This window comes from Rhipicephalus sanguineus, chromosome 9, assembly GCF_013339695.2.
Source record: "Rhipicephalus sanguineus isolate Rsan-2018 chromosome 9, BIME_Rsan_1.4, whole genome shotgun sequence".
NCBI classification, from domain to species: Eukaryota; Metazoa; Arthropoda; class Arachnida; order Ixodida; family Ixodidae; genus Rhipicephalus; species Rhipicephalus sanguineus.
In genome coordinates this window covers 90,090,200-90,106,329 of record NC_051184.2, presented here as the reverse complement: position 1 = coordinate 90,106,329, position 16,130 = coordinate 90,090,200, and the positions used below count along the sequence as shown (strand labels likewise).

At 47.2% G+C, this 16,130-nt stretch overlaps 1 protein-coding gene across 2 annotated transcripts in view; it reads right to left on the bottom strand.

Annotated features, from left to right (window-relative positions):
- LOC119406000 (S-phase kinase-associated protein 2) overlaps positions 1 to 16,130 on the bottom strand; it is a 38,205-nt gene that overhangs the window by 8,127 nt on the left and 13,948 nt on the right. For both annotated transcript variants that reach the window (XM_049419281.1, XM_037672830.2), the window contains exons 6-9: positions 11,282 to 11,337; positions 9,991 to 10,131; positions 7,242 to 7,340; positions 3,918 to 4,045 (exon numbers count right to left, since the gene is read on the bottom strand). In XM_049419281.1, coding sequence (XP_049275238.1) covers positions 3,918 to 4,045; positions 7,242 to 7,340; positions 9,991 to 10,131; positions 11,282 to 11,337 — 424 coding nt within the window. The remainder of the gene's footprint in view (positions 1 to 3,917; positions 4,046 to 7,241; positions 7,341 to 9,990; positions 10,132 to 11,281; positions 11,338 to 16,130) is intronic.

Below are 16,130 nucleotides of genomic sequence, written 5' to 3'. Positions count from 1 at the left end.
ATGCACCTGGGAGCACTCTGGAGCGGCTAATTTTACATCCTGGAGTGCACTAGGGAAGCAAATTGCATTAACATTCAAGCACCTGAATAATTATTATGGGGCTCTTATGAAGAGCTAGAAATATTTCGATTCATTGCAAATATCATGGAAAAAATCATCTCGGGAGAACTCCACACTTCACTCGCTAATGAAAATAAGGCTCATGCAGCTCAGTGTTCTGCATGGATTAACTTTTACGGTCATTATTTTCGACACTAGCAAATAAACAGATTACCGGACCAATAAAATTGCAGTTCCACGCAGCGGGACCTGGATGGAGACTGAAAGACAGTGCTGATTCTACGCCAGAGAAAGGCACAGGCTTGAGAACGCAAGAAAAAAATTCACACCATCTCTCTGCTGTTTCGCATACACACATGGTTCTCTTTAGCGGGAGTTAATGTAATTTTTTAAAAATTTTTATTGCGATAGAAATTGTGTGGACGCACTCGACGGGTTCTTGCAGTCGCCATAATTTTCCGTAAATGATCCAAAATGATAACAGCACCCCGCACATTCTAGCCGCTGGTAAAAGCTTGCGAGCGCTGGCAACGAACGCGACTGAAGCGGAGATTAAAGGAGCCGGCCGTATCCATCGCACGGAGAGCGCAGGCGATAACATCTTCCCGCGTGCGGGCCTGCTCTCGATTGCTCATCAAACAGAGAGGAAACGCCACGCCCGTTTTTCGTAAGGAGCACGAAGGGATGCCAGGGGAGGGGAAGGGGGAGGTGACTGCATTGCTCGAAGGGCGCAGTCGCTGGCGCGCGCGCTATCTCGGGGCATCGGGAGATGGCTCATAAACTTGCTGCGCTCTCAACGCTTACTTCGCGTTTAGAGATCTCACAGCACGAAAACGCTTCGGTTCCTGGAGTGGCCATATTCCTTTAAACCAGCGTTTTGATGAGTTACGCGAGGTAGGATCCAGAAGAGTTAGCTGCCAGCATTACTTTGCCCTTAAGCGAAACTGAGTTTTCTTTAACTGTCAGCTATTGACCCTGGAAAGCGAGGGGCGGACGTGCAACATGGCGTAGCCACTTCACTGTGGGCCGTCAGTGATGGGCGCGCTACTGACAGCTGCGCATATTAAAACACAATTGCAGCTGCTCCGACCAGGAGGCATGCTTTTTTAATGAGATTACATTTTTAAAAAAGCAACCAAAAAATTCGAATCTAAACCCTAGCACTGACGAGCTTGAAAGAGCAGGGCCTTTGATGGGGTATTTACCGCACAGTGATTACGAACTCGGAAGTGCTGGTGGAAGGAATTATGAAAAAGCTCTTCTGGGTGAAGATCCATAGATAAAGTGCATCTGAGGAAAAGTGTCAACGCGTTCCCACCGTTCACGTGCTCTTCCATAGACGCGAAGCACGGAAAATTCGATATTGTTCCATATATCTATTGCTAACTATCCCAGATTTGATTTTGCGATGTCCAGAAACAGAAGTGACAGACATTTTATCGGCACGCGCGTAGTTATTATTAAACATTGCTTTCATTGCGTGCCGTGCGACGCTTCTATCAGCAGCGTTTCTGGAACAGACGACGTCCGCCGATGATTCGCCGCCACCCTTTCACGCTGCTGATAGGCCTAGACGTCACGAGCCTCTGCGGAGAGCGCGTTTTGGTGTCGAGCCGGCTTGCAGAACAGAAGCTGCGTCGGCACCGTGCATGGCGTCATGGCTCACTTGGCACGCATGCGTGAGTGCTATTTATTCCATGCAATAATTATTGGTCCGTGGTTGTAACATTGATGGCCCCAAGATGAAGCTGCACATGTTTGACGCGCCGGCGGTGCGATTGCCGATGACAGACGCCCCCAAACCCGAGACTCTGGCTCAGTTTGGCGCAATTTTCGTCGATAGTATTATCAGGATGGCGCAGTAAATACAATTTGCAGCACTTTGGCGCAGTTGGCACAGGAGTGGATTCACTGGTGTGCTTGGAAGAGTCTCCGGAGCACGAGACATATGAAACGAGCTGAAAAGGAGGATGAAGAAGAATGAGCAGGGATTGTCTGCGTTGGCTCAGCAGAGGAAGGTCGCATCCCCAGCAGACGCATTGGCGATGGGAGCGACGGGCGTTCAGGTCTGCGGCCGGTGACACGGGCAAGTTCGACGACATTTGAGCAAGGCACCTTGGCGATGCAGTGACCGCGCCCCGCAAGTACAGACGTTCCCGGCGCAAGCCCCTTTCCGAAGCAAGCCAGCGAAGGCAATCACTGGAGGGCCTCGTCAGCTGTGGAACGCCATGCCTGGCGAAGGAGCCGACAATGACTTTAGGCCTAGCGGGCAGAGCAGTCAAGCCAGCATGACGACGACCTGTGTGGACAGATGACGGCTGACTCTTCCCACAAGTTTGTTGAAGACGTCATATATCACAATGGATCACAGAGGAGATTGACGCCGACTGGACTTGGGCACCAAACAGGGTCGGCAGGATCAAGTAAGAGCGTCCCGATGAAGCAGCAGTCTTGAAGCTAGACATACGAAACTATGTTAGAAGGAGATGAGGCTGCTTAGGACGATTTATTGTTTAGAGTGAAGAGTTCATGATAATTTAAGTTTGCTTATTGTTACTTGTCTTTTTTGTATATTTGTATATGTTTGGGGTGCTGTAGCTTTGTGTGATAAATGTGGTTTGCGAGTAAGCGGGTTTTGACAGAGTCTATCGCACGGGATTACCCGAATCCGTGACTATCACCCCCCAGCGGCACCCCTTCATGCTCCTTCGCCCAACGGAGCCAGCCAGCACGTTTCACATGTTTGAGCTGCGCCACATCTGCAGCCTCCACAAGCTTTTGCTCGTACACAGAACATACAATAAGTTGGGCGATTTATCGATTTGGACTTTAAACGAAACAGGACAGTGACAGCAAAAATGTGCCTCAAGTGCCCATATAATAGCTATGGTAATTAAAAAAAAAAAAAAAAATCACAGACAGGGGTGGCACAGGTTCACGACAGCCAGTACACACAATAGAGGCAATAATTAAGATCGCAGTTCAATGCATCTGTTAAACAAGATTGTAGCCATGATTTCACTTCAAGAGGCGGGGTTCCCACTGGCTACACTAACAGTCGGAACCTTTTTATTTTTATTCATTTATCGCATAACCGATAATTCCTTATATCCGTGTTCGTTTTAATGAGGTTTCACTGTACACGGAGCACTCATGAAAAATAAATTCCCCAAACACTTTCGCACTCGCACAAACACATAAACCGATGTCAAGCAAAGCTCTGCTCTATCACAATGTGCCAAATGCCACACAAAAGGACACTGAGCGCATGAAATTCTGCTCATTACTATAGTTGGTTATAAACCAAGAAAAAATGCCAGCTCCGCCCATGGCCATCACTGTACCTCCCACAGAGTATGTGCATAAGTGATCCATCCAATAGCACTCACTCAGTTTCGTGACGCAAGCACTTCTCAAGCGTTTCAGATAGTTAACTTTTCCCATAAGGACACATGTTTGTGTTGCTGGTTTCACGTCGGAAACTTCAACATCCCGGTGAACTCAGGGATTCTGGCATCACTGCTCAGCCAACCGTAATGTTTCAGGTAGTAACGACGAACCCTTAACTCTTTACATGCTTAACTTTTTATATTAGCCAACAAAAAGTACTTACGGTTCTAGCAGAATACCGCTAGCACAACTGTGCTAGCCGACATTTTTTTCTTAGGCTGCAATAGTATAACAATGTGCTAGAAACGGTTTCAATTCTTCCATCATATCCGTTTTCTGCTGTCCGATGTCACAGTAATGCACATGTGATTGTTGCAGGAAAACGCACACCAGGTGACATCACCAAACCTTGCCCTCGGTGACCAAGAGCAACGTCGGACACTCAAACGATGGGACAGAATACTTACGGTCATTGGTCATTTCAGTACGACAACCCGCAATGTTCAGTTCCTGTAGGGAGGGCGTCACGGTCAGCACAAGGGAGTCTATGGCGGCCGTAGTCAACTGAGACCAAGCGAGGTTCCAGGACGTTAATCTGGAAGGCAAGATGACATGGCTCAAGTGGCAGAATGGTCAGTGTGACTTTCCCAGTTCTGATAGTTAGAGATTGACCTTGATTTAACTGCAAGATGTGCCTATTCAGATGCAGTGAAGACTGTTTCTAACCACAGTAATGCATGTGACGAAATTTTATTAAGGCAGTAAAAAAAAAAAATCTTCAAAACAGGCATCGCGAGACTTCACTTAGTATGACATAGCTTCACTTCACGATATTCGCAACTTTCAGCTACGGTGGCGCCGCCACGCGGCAACCGATGAAAGCCGCGTTCTAGTGATAGAACGAAAACTTGCCTGGCGACAACGTGCGGGCTGTGCTTCGTCGTCGGTGTGTCCTGCAACTTTTTGTGCGTGTGGCCAGTGAATTACGATGGATTTTGTTGGTGCAACATTGTGGAACCTTTGCGGTTCAGTAATGAGTAAACAGCACAAGAGAAATCGCGTGTACTGCGTCCCAAAATGCTCAAACCGTATACTGTGAAAGGCGTCGTAAACGTGGCTGGTTTTCCCTTGGACCGGCGGCAGAAAAGGCAATGGGATATCCACGTGCGCATCGGGAAGCTTGTCACACGGAAAATGATGGTTTCCATCGTGCTTCTCAAATCGGCCGAATTTTTGGACACAACTGAATTCCTCGGATATTACGTGCCAATACCACGATACGATTATGAGACGCGCTGTAGTGAGGAGCTCCGGATGAATTTCGACCACCTGGGGTTCTTTAATGTGCTCCTAAATCTAAGCACGCAGGTCGTATTTTTCATTTTTCCTCCATCGAAATGCGGCCGCTGTGGCCGGGAATCGAACCCGCGCGAACATGCATCGCAACACCTTACGTACTGCGCTACCACGGTCCTGGGAACGGCAGGCGAGTGCTCTTTGTTTTTTTGCTTAATTTAGAAGACGACGGTCAATAAAACTATGCCTTCGCGAGCGAAAACCACATCAAAACAGCCTGCCACAACTGACACCGGCGAGCGGCTGCTGGGCAGACGCCGCTGCCGTCCGCGATCGAGCGCGAACACGCCGTAGAGTGAGCAAATTTTGCTAACACGATTGATATTGTACTCTTATGTCAGGCGTCGACATACGCAATCAGTTTTCTCGACACCCTCAATATTAAGAGTAAAGGTGGAAGCGAAGCAAGCCGGTTGGGTAAGACGGCCTGCAGTGTCACTGCTTATCTGCGAATGCATCGCAGGTGCCTTCGCATCGTGGTTCCCGATCTCGCGAGTGGTGTGGACTCCGGCGCTTTTTTTGATAAGTGCCACACTGGAAGCACCGCATTATTGAATTAGGAATTAGTTTGCATAATAAAATAATTGTAGCACATCTTTTTCATGCCACCGATAGCGGCGATACCGGAATATACCTCGGCATCCTCGGACATGATGATGGGAGCGGTAAGGAACCGACCAGCGGCACAACGTTGCCTGTCTCCCGTGCTGCTGCCACTATGGCTATACGGCCGTGCGATCGCCGGACCAGGCGGATAAGAAAAATCTGCCGAGTTTGATGCACGCCGGACGCCCGATCTGGCCACCCCGTACGGCGAAACATCCCCATTCCGGCTGCTACACCAGCGCGTAGGACGTCAAGTCGGATGCAAAATCGTGCCGTACGTCTCGCAGTTTATGCTCTCAAGCGTGAGCTACTTCATGCATGGGAAGTTCAATGCGGTGGAAAATTATTCTAGCTGGCAAGCGGCAGCAACCAGCGACTACACATGCGGCGATCACTCCGTGTGTGCGGGTGATCACCGCATCGACAGCCATATTGGATCTCTTGTAGCGCCCCCTATAGTTGCTGAAAGTTGCGAATAGCTGCGTTCAGTTATGCTGAAGTGGTCTGTTATTGCGATTATTATGTGATAGCGTTAAAAACCCCGTGTCGCAGAAATTCGAGTGTTGGTGTCATTGGTTGCGAGCGAAAAATTGCAATGCATGCAAGTATTCAAAATCGTGGGTCCGATCCAGAATTTCACTCAGGCTGCCTGCACAGCAAGCAGGTGGCTAGTGAAGAACGAGATGGTGATGCGAACGGGGACCAATCATGCTATTGCATTCTATTATTGTCACTGTTGTCAAACACCACGCAAACCAACAGTCGACGTGAAAGTGTGGAGATTTTCGGTGTCGGAGATGCATTCAGATTGTTATATTCTACGTCTAGAAATACGTGTAGTACAGTAGAACCCCGCTGATACGTTTTTGAAGGGACCGTAGGAAATAAACGTAAGAGACGGGAAACGTAACAGCCGAAAAACAGGAAAAACGGCAAAATATTTAGTGGTACAGAATTTTATTTCAATTCTTACGAGCAGCACGAAAATTGGCGCGCTCAGCCGCGATCTAGTCGATGGATAGAAACGCGGAGCTTAGGACGGCCTCATCCACAGAAATGTAATCAACGTATGTGATTTTTTTAACACCAACAGCTGTAGGCATAAAAGAACTAAGCACACGCAATCACGACCGGCGCGGCGAGTCCGACCACGAACCGCACGCACGACCATGCGAGCTCCAACCAGCTCGAACTCCTCCCGCTCTCCGACAAATAACGATGATGATGAGTCTACGCCAACGCGATGGCAGAAGTGAATGCCAATCTCGAAGGCCTTGCTTTCGCAAGCAATTACGTCAGACACGCCATGTTTGTGCAATACAAATCTCAAAGGCTATGCTTTTGTCAATAGTAAATGCCAATCTCGAAGGCCTTGCTTTCGCGAGCAGTTACATCATAGACGCCATCGTTGCAATTTGAATCTCGAAGGCCATGCTTTTGTTTGCATCAATTGAAAGATTCTGTTGCTTGCGCCTCTCATGCGGCTAATATTACGGTCAAACGAGGCCAAGCTGCGTGAAAATGCGCCATGGCGGCTCTCTTTGGTAGTCACTCGGTCGGCTCCGAGCGCACTTCGCGACGTATCATACGGGAACGGGCCGACAGTTACGACGTAACAGCGGGGTTCCCAATACATTGTATCCTATGGGAGCTATGCCGGGACCGGCGGAAAACGACGTAACAGCCGGGAAAACGCAGCAGTGAGGAACGTAACAGCGGGGTTCTACTGTATATTTATGGGCATTACAAGGGAATTCAATTTACTTCATGTTGCCCAGTTTCACTAAAACCAAGTTAGATTGAAGTGGTAAAGAAATGCCAATACACACCTCCTGCAACCCCTGCAAATGGCGGTGATGCCCGCGTGAGTGAATCCCCTTGTCATGCACATGTTGAGGCACTCCAAGGAACGGTTGGAACCAATCAACCTGCAATGAGGAGCATCGAAAAAGGCGTAGTATTGCACACTGCCAGCATCGTAACATCCCGATAGAAGGACGACCGAGGAAAAATATTTGGTGCGGTAAAAGCAATCGAGTATGGCATCGATTCATGGTAGCGGGTCTTTTTCAGTGGCCTTGTTAAGCTGCCAATAGTCTTTGCGAAATCTTTAACTGCTGTGATTTTTAACGGGGGACATGGCACTTAACCTTTTTAAATATTTCTTGATTGATTTTGATCAAACTCCCTATGTTTACGTATATTTGTGTGCTGATTTCAAATATGCAATTATTTTTCTAGTATTGGCGTCGAGGAGTTACGGACTCGCCCTCTATCGGACGCGCCTCGATTGCGTGCTAGGCGGGATGCCGCCGGCGCGCTCCCCATAGGTTTTGCTGTCGGCGCTCTAAAAAACACCTCGCGGAAGCCCTCCGGGACATTTATGTAACAACTTTCCAAATGAAATATGTTCTTTACTGTCAAAGTAATAATTTTCGACGAACAGAAAGCACAAGATAGTATACAGTCGCTGTCTCTTTGCAGAAAACGAGGCGCCCACTTCACGCGGTCACCGCGATGGAGACCCCTGAACCGGCTTCTTGCGTGAAAGTTGGTCGCTGAGTGCAAACTGTGTGAAATATCGTCTTGGAGTGGACTGCCTGTGTAACCAAATGGAGCATAGTAGAAAGAAGCCTCAAGCCAGCGATCGCACGGGTTCACGGCAGCGGACGTTGCTTCTGCATGTATGTCAGCACTCATGATTTCGCTTTCGCAACGAGCGCGTTTTGGCACCGTGCTGTGAACTTCAGGCAGCAAAATGTGAGAATTTGTGAATAAACAAACAACTGTTGTTGCGCAGACGCTATTAGAGCAGTTCAAAAACAATTTCGTTACAGCTATGACTTAGGCGCTCATATGGTAACTGTGTTTGTGCCGTCCCGACCTATGGTCCCAACGAATGAAATGTTTTTTTTTTTTTGTCTAAATTCGCGTACGTGTCAATGTCATATGACAATTTGCCGCGCACTGCATATCGATCAGTCTTCTCTGCGTGCAATTGCCTCTGCTTCTTTTTCTGTATTATTTCAGTGCATTCGTTTCGTTTGGTGCTCACACAAAGCGTGAGCAAATGTGATGCCTTTTTTAAAAATATTTTTCTTAATTACCGTGCTCTCTGCATTCCAGTGAACTTACCGTTCTCTGCCATTATGGCGTCACCATGATGTCACATAACGTGACCTCACATAATGACGTATTCACACGACATGGTCACTTTGCACTGCCTCCGTGATCGGCCCACCGATCACGGAGGCAGTGCAAAACCGCGTTAGGTGCAGAAAGCTTTTGGAGGAGGGCGGAGGAGAATCAGTACATTGACTGTCAAGAAGAAGAAGAGGAAAATGGCTTTCGCATTCCAGTCATCTTAGGGGAATGCATAGAGGGACCGTATGAGCTTTTTAATCCAGCGTATCTAAACAATGACTTCAGTATATGCAGCCACTTTGTACGCTAAGCACGGGGCCGACGATCAAGAGGTCGCACGGGAAGGCTCTGAGATGATATCGCACCAGGTAAAAGGTAGCGCGGGAGATAAGCACCATTAGCCGGCGGGAAGCGCGCGCGAACGATCGTCTCAGTGTGCGCTTTCTGCTACTCACCGATCACCTTAGCCCCGACGCAGTAGCGAAACTCTTCATCGCGGAAGTACTTGTTGCACGCACGACTTGTAGCCAATGACTGCTTGCCGGTTTTTAGCTTCACAACCCACGCTTCACGCAGTTTATTGTCCCGCGGATACCAGTGCGGGCTGACACCCGGCTCCGTTGCGTAAATGCGGCACCGAGCAACATGTTCATTGCCTTCGGAGGCAGCCACTTCTATCAAAATGGGTTCAATTCTGTTCAAAATGAGAGAAAACCTCCGCATTTCAACAGGCCGCAGCGCAGGTGGAACTTGAAAGTCGTTTTCAAAGCACGCGGCAGCGCTTCACAAGCAGCCGACGCGGCTGCTGAGACCACGTGATCCTGCCAAGCATGTCACGCCGACGGTGGCGCCGGTGTTTCAAGTGGTGGGCCTCGAGGCCAATAATGTGAAGTGTTTAAAATACAAAATATTTCATGTGCCCATTGGGAAGCAAGATGTTTTCTAAACTGAGCGAGTTACAAAGTAAATTAGTATATCATGATAATCTGCAATCAGAACTGTGTGCAGTGCAACAAAAATGCATGTTCTAAACCCATTTGAACAAAAGTTATGGTATCTTCAACATACCATACCTACCCATGCGGTCACCATGTGTTTAAACATGACTGCAGAACAAAATATCCGTATTTCACACTCGGCGTTCAGATTTGAGTCATTCTCGAGATCAGTATCGATACGTTTCTCAAATCTCGACACCAAATCCCCTTCAACCTTTCAAATGGAAGCGTCACGAGACGTTTGGTTCACCCCCCTGCTTTAACCTTCTTCACTGTCCCAGCAATCGTGGGACTAAATTTTCTGACGGTGGCCCGCCAGAGCAGGCGAGTGTTTGAGACCCCTGGTCTAACTTGACTGACCGTTTCCCTATAGTGCCCCATTAAAAGAGATTCCACAGGTTTCAATATTCGATTCGCTTGTGGCACGGGCCATTACCTGCAAACTTGGTCGTTCAGCGAGCACTGCTCCAGGCTGAGCTTTTTGAGGTTGGAGCAGCTGGCCAGCAGCTCGCACAGGGTGCCCTCGGAGATGCTCGCCATGCTCAGGTCCAGGTACTGAACCTTGCATACCGACAAGCTGAGCAACACAAAAGACAAAACATGTCATACAAGACAGAAAATAACTTTACAAAGCTCGAAGCAGCACCGTTCAGAGCCATACCCGCTAAACAGTGACCATTACAAATAAGGAAGATTGTGCGGACATGATGATAAGCAGTTCTGGAATACAGCAGCATGCACTTGCATTTGAAGCCTTTTACCACGGGCCCTAGTCTTAGCAACGACACCTGCATACATTACTTGTAATATTAACCCTGAGACCTACCACACAAGCGTAAATAAACTGAGAAGCAACACTATTCAAAGTTCATAGTCACCTTTTTAGTAATAATGGTGTTGCTAATTATATGTGCTTTTAAGAGACTTTATCCTTCTTGTCGCGCGAGTAATGAAAGAAAAAGGCATCACGCACAAACTAACAATTTAAGTGCCCGTGTAATTTATTGCACCGCAATGTTTCATACTCTGATGTTAGTTCATTCTGTTCGCTGTTTAGTTGTGGCCTTCATCATTAGCTTGAACGAAGCCCCGCTGTTATTACAGCCGGAATCGGCTACGCAAAGCTACAAATCGTGAGAATGAAAAATCAGACAAAATACAACATATTATTCTCGTGTTCTCTGCAGTCGCTCTGCGTAGCATCTCGTGACAGCTGAAGGATCGCTACAAGGTTCTGATTTCATGCACCTTCCAACAGTAGGCATCAGTGCAAAGAAATGAGCTTTTTTTTCTTTCTGTACAACATTGATGTCTACAGTGGCAAGCACTGAAGGTCAGCTGGGAGAGTGGCTATACATAAAAATAAAGAAATAGACACAGTAAAGCCTCGTCATAACGATGAAAAAATCCGTAAACAGAGGGTGGGTGCTCGAGCCAACGTTTCGACAAGTGGACTTCATTATAAACGTACTAGATTCTTAACCCTGTATTAATGACAAGACTATTCTTTATGCAATTCCTTATAAACAATAATTCATTATAACCAGATTCTTCATATCGGGCTTTGACTGTAGAACAAAGTAAACCCTCCAAGATTATCACGACAATGTCATTCTTACAAGGGAGGAGCATCACAAAGTGTCGACAAAGACAAGGAGCACACAAATTATGCATTTAGTAATTTTTCAGGCATGCAGAGATGTGCAGATGTGCGTTAGCAGAATTACCTTTCATCAGATGGGTAGGACAGCATAGGCAAGTCAGTGAAGACGGGGGCTTTTATCTAAAGGCAATCAAAACGCAATACGTCAGACTCGGGCATCATTTTAACCTTTGAAATATGGACTTGCAAGACGGACAATTATATGACTGTCACATGAACACTCACTGCACAGCAAACACTCGAGTCTAATCGTTCAAATCAAAATGAAATCGTGGGCACCCAAAGCAAGGCAAGGGCTACGATACATGGGAGTTTAGCAGGATGTTCTGGTCTATTGTTTACCAGATAGGAGGCCTTATGTACACAAGGTTTTCTTTTATCCTGTTTGCCTCCATCGTAATATGGCCACCATGTCCAGGAATCAAACCTAAAGTCCCTAAAACTTCGTAAAGTAGCGACATACGTGCATGAGAGCGCGCCTCCTCTCTTTTCTCCCTCCCCTGCCCTCTCCGAGGCTGACGCCGCGTCGGTATTGGCCAACTGCCGTCACGTGGTACCGCTCGCAGAGTTCGTGTGTTTGCAGCCGCTCGTGACTGCCATCATTGCTCTCGAAGCGCGGACTCGCTGGTGCTCACCGCGTGTGTTTTATGGATGTGCACTTTCCATTCCGCGTGCGTTGTGCTCTGAGATTCCTTGCACACAAAACCGGTATCACGGTTGCTTGCCGTGGGCTTCTGCTGCGCTTTCGGATGCCGAAACAAATCAAATGATGGCAAGAAGCTGTTTATGATACCGTCTGGGAAGCGCAACGAGTTGCGAAGAAAAGCTTGGCTACACCGAATCGCAGGGAGAACTTTCGGCCGACGTTTTCGATGCGACTATGCGAGGTAAGTTCCTATCCTCTCACTATGGGTATTCGTCGAGGTTCGCGCAAATCGCTGCGTGCTATAATGCCGTAGACATGTCTCAGTTAATTGTCCAGTACGTCGCTATTCCTCACACGTTTTATCACTGCTTTTGCGGGGTCTGTACTAAGTTTCTTTTTTCCCAAGATTATATGGTTACGTTTTCTGCTTGACGTGATGTGCCCACAGGTTTGAGTTCGCGGTATAGGTTTGTGCGCCTAGCATGGCACGCCGACTACGGAGGCACGCCGATCGAAAATGTGATTACGCGAAACTTCAGAGATTCGGCGCAGTTATTTTGGAGAAACAAAGCTGCAGTGCGAAAGCTCACATTAGGAGTGGTACTCTCTGTTTGTTTTTGTTTCGTGCTCGGTTTTTTTCCCGGAGCAAATAGCTTTCTCTGGCTCTTTTACGTCGACAGATCTGCCGGTGGACTTGCGATAGAAGGTAGGTAGGCAAAGCGTACGTGCCCAACCGAGTCGCAGGGTGCGTTCATCGTTTAGGAGCCTCACGTGTACGTGTTATTTAGCTCAAAGGTTTACGTGCCATTTCGTGTGGAGGTTTATATCCACGAGTGGCTGTCCGCCGCGGTGGAGCAGAGGTTGTGGTGCTCGGCTGCTGACCCGAAGGTTGCGACCGACCGCGGCGGTCACATTTCGATGGAGGCGAAATACTTGTGGCCAGTGTGCCGCGCGCTGTCAATGCTCGTTAAAGAACACCAGATGGTCTAAATTTCCGGAGCCCTCCAGTACGGCATCTCTCATAATCACATTGTGGTATTGGGACGTAAAACCCCAGATGATAATATTATCCGCGAGTGGACCTATCGCGAAGGAAACGTTTACGGTGGCAGACTAGTTTATTCGTTCGCTTGCTCGTTCATTGCACACTGAGTATAGTTCGCATGTCAAGTACGTCTACGGGGCGCACTTGCGCGCTATGGTTGGTGCGTCTAATCTCTTAACAAAACAACCAACGCTGTCTAAATGTATGAACTGGAAATGATGTACACCTTCTGGCGCATTCTTCTTTCAGTGAAGCTCCGAGCTGCTGCTTGCACTGACAGTCATTGCTCTCATCACATACCTTTTTTTTACATGGCAAATCTTGCAGGAGCGCTATCTTGCATTCGCTTTTCGTTCATTCTAAAGTGCTGTTAAGATAAATACTAACATGAGCAGCAATGCATAATGCGTAGTATAAATGAAATTAATCTTTCTAGGACCATTTTTCTGAGGACCCGTTTGAGCCTCTATTTCTGAGCAAGTTCGGAATAAAGAAGCCATGACCTGGTGCTGTACCAAGTATATTCAGACACCGGACTTTACCTAAAGCCAGGAAGCCACCTTTGGAACATAAGGATGGCAGTCCTAAAATACTGCTGTCTGAACTTTTCTTTTTTTATGTACACTAACCAATTTTTTGGCACCTTTCTCCAATTCAGGTGCTCTACTGCCGAGAAATGCATGTTCATCAAATACCCCGACGTTGAAAGGTACTTGCATGTTCATGGTATTTATTCATCTTTAGGTATTAACTACATTATTAAGGCAAAAGCCTCTGATGCCTTCTCAAACGCGAAAATTGACCAGCGTCGGCGCCAACACGAGTGATGCAGAAAATCATCGTGACGCGCTGACGTCACCACATGCTCATCTTGACTGTAAGGTGCCATTGCTACTTTGTGCATCCCCCAGCAGCTCAGGTTACCTGGACAAGCTACACTCAACAACTGCCTCGTCTCACAGGGGTAAGAGGCGTAAGCAAGTTGTAGATGCTGTGTAGCTGGTAGCAATGACATAATATGCAGCAGCTCTTTGCAAGCTTGCTACAGTGTTGCAACACAATTATGCAAGTCACTGCATTTCCTGTATGCGCCACACAATCTTGCAGGTCAACAGATGCTTTCAGAAAATGCGCCTCCTAGTACTAACGAGACGCTTGCGGCTGACACCGATTGCGAGTTTACGTTGCCTACGCTGTAGCACTCATATGCAGCTTTATTAATCAACGTCTGTTTTTCATGTACTGAGCAGCCCTAGCATCCAGTCCAGACAATGTGGATGATCTGTATGAGGAACTGCCTGAGTACACAGCGCATAATGCTTTTTCGCGTAGGTGTCAGCAATTTCGGCTTCTGAAAGTCTCTTTCACACAATTAATTGCCTGTTTGTTTCACATTTTCAGTCATTCCAACATCCTACGATGAGTCTGTGTCAAGCTCCTTTCCGCAGGGTTTGTACTTAATATTATGCGACATTGAAATAGTAGAATTGCGTGCATCGTCTAAGAACTACTTATTTTGCTGTGTCCCGAACAGCTTCACAAGTCAGTGAGCACGCAGGTGCCAACCTTCTGCTGAAAGCTGCAGCCCATGTCGAAGGTAAATTTTCATTGCTGTTTCGTGCAGCCATTGTCTAGCTCTGCCTAAACTGCATGGCGTCTTTGTCAACGGCATCCTCAACCAGCGCAGGCATTCTGAGCAGAGCTGACTCACAAGCAGTAACATCTGAAAACAGCGGTAAGTTGTAGTCCTTTGAATTTTGCATCCCTGGCACGACTTGCCACCGAAGTTAATTCACACAGTTTTATTTGCAGCTACCCCGACTGCTTACTACGCTTCTGAACGTTTGGAAGGAGCATGTCATAGTTGAGGGCAACCAAAGAAAATGGACCCTGAAACTTCCACTTTTATCGCTGGTATGCATCACTTGTGTTTTCTTCCATGCTAAAGTTTTATTTACCGCAGATATCTAATGTTGTTTCATTCGTAGATCCAACAAATGAACTGAGAGAGAGCCCACCAGTACCAGTCCCTTCGGACGGTAGATACCTTTCACCGGATGCTGTAACTGCTCTCCACGAGAGGATACCGGAATTGGAAAACAAGCTCCAACGTACGCAGAGAAGCCTGGCACTTACACAGCAACAGAAGAAAGTATTGCAAGAAAAGAGCAACCTCCAGAAGCAAATTAATCACTTTTTAGCCCCTGACCAGTTGCAGTCCTTAGAAAGGTCATCAAATGGAAAGCAGCGTTGGTCACCGAGCACTATGCAGAAAGCCCTAAAAGTTAGACTGTCGTGTGGTGCCCGCGGATATGCCGTTGTGAAGGAACTTTGCACACCTCTTCCAGCTGAACGCACATTACAAAGGTACTTAGAAAAGAACAAATTTTCTCCAGGTGTGCTTCATGACATTCTGCACTGCCTTTCTCTGAAAGTAAGTGGATGCGGCACTGTTTATAACAAATTGACTTTGATATCTGAATATTAGCTTTCATTTTTCAGATTAAGGTTATGGATAACCACGAGCAGCATGCAGTCCTAATGTTCGACGAGATTCAACTAACAACAGGTCTTGCTCTTGATCAGTCAACCGGCGTGGTAACTGGCAGACCTACGATACATTTAGCTGATGGGACGCTGCCAGAAGACACTCTGGCTACGCATGGACTAGTGTTCATGCTAGGTGGTGTGACCACGTGCTGGAAGCAGACAGTGGCCTATCACTTCACAGGGAACTCTTTTAGTTCTAATGCTGTGAAGAATGTCATCCTCGACATAATTGAAAAGTGCGAAAAAATTTCTATTTACGTAGACACAGTGGTCAGCGATATGGCCGGTGGTAACCAGGGCCTTTGGAAAGAGTTTGGCATAATTGTCGGCAAGCACTGCAAAGCATCTGTCTCATGCCCGCACCCATCTGATGGAAGTCGCAGGTTGTATTTCATAGCAGATGTTGCGCATCTCTTGAAGAACCTTCGCAATCATTTTACAAGAGGGCAATCATTTTTCTTGCCAGATGACATAGTGACTAAGCAGAAGTTGCCATCAAATGAGGCTAAGATTGAGCACGTAAAGGCTCTTGTGAAGATTGATGCCAAGCTTGATTTGAATCTCGCGCCTCACCAGCTTGTTTAGAGCCAGGACATTTTGAAAAGATGAAAGTAGGCCTAGCCTATTCATTTTTTAATCATGATACAGCAGCTGCGATTCGTTTCCTAGTAT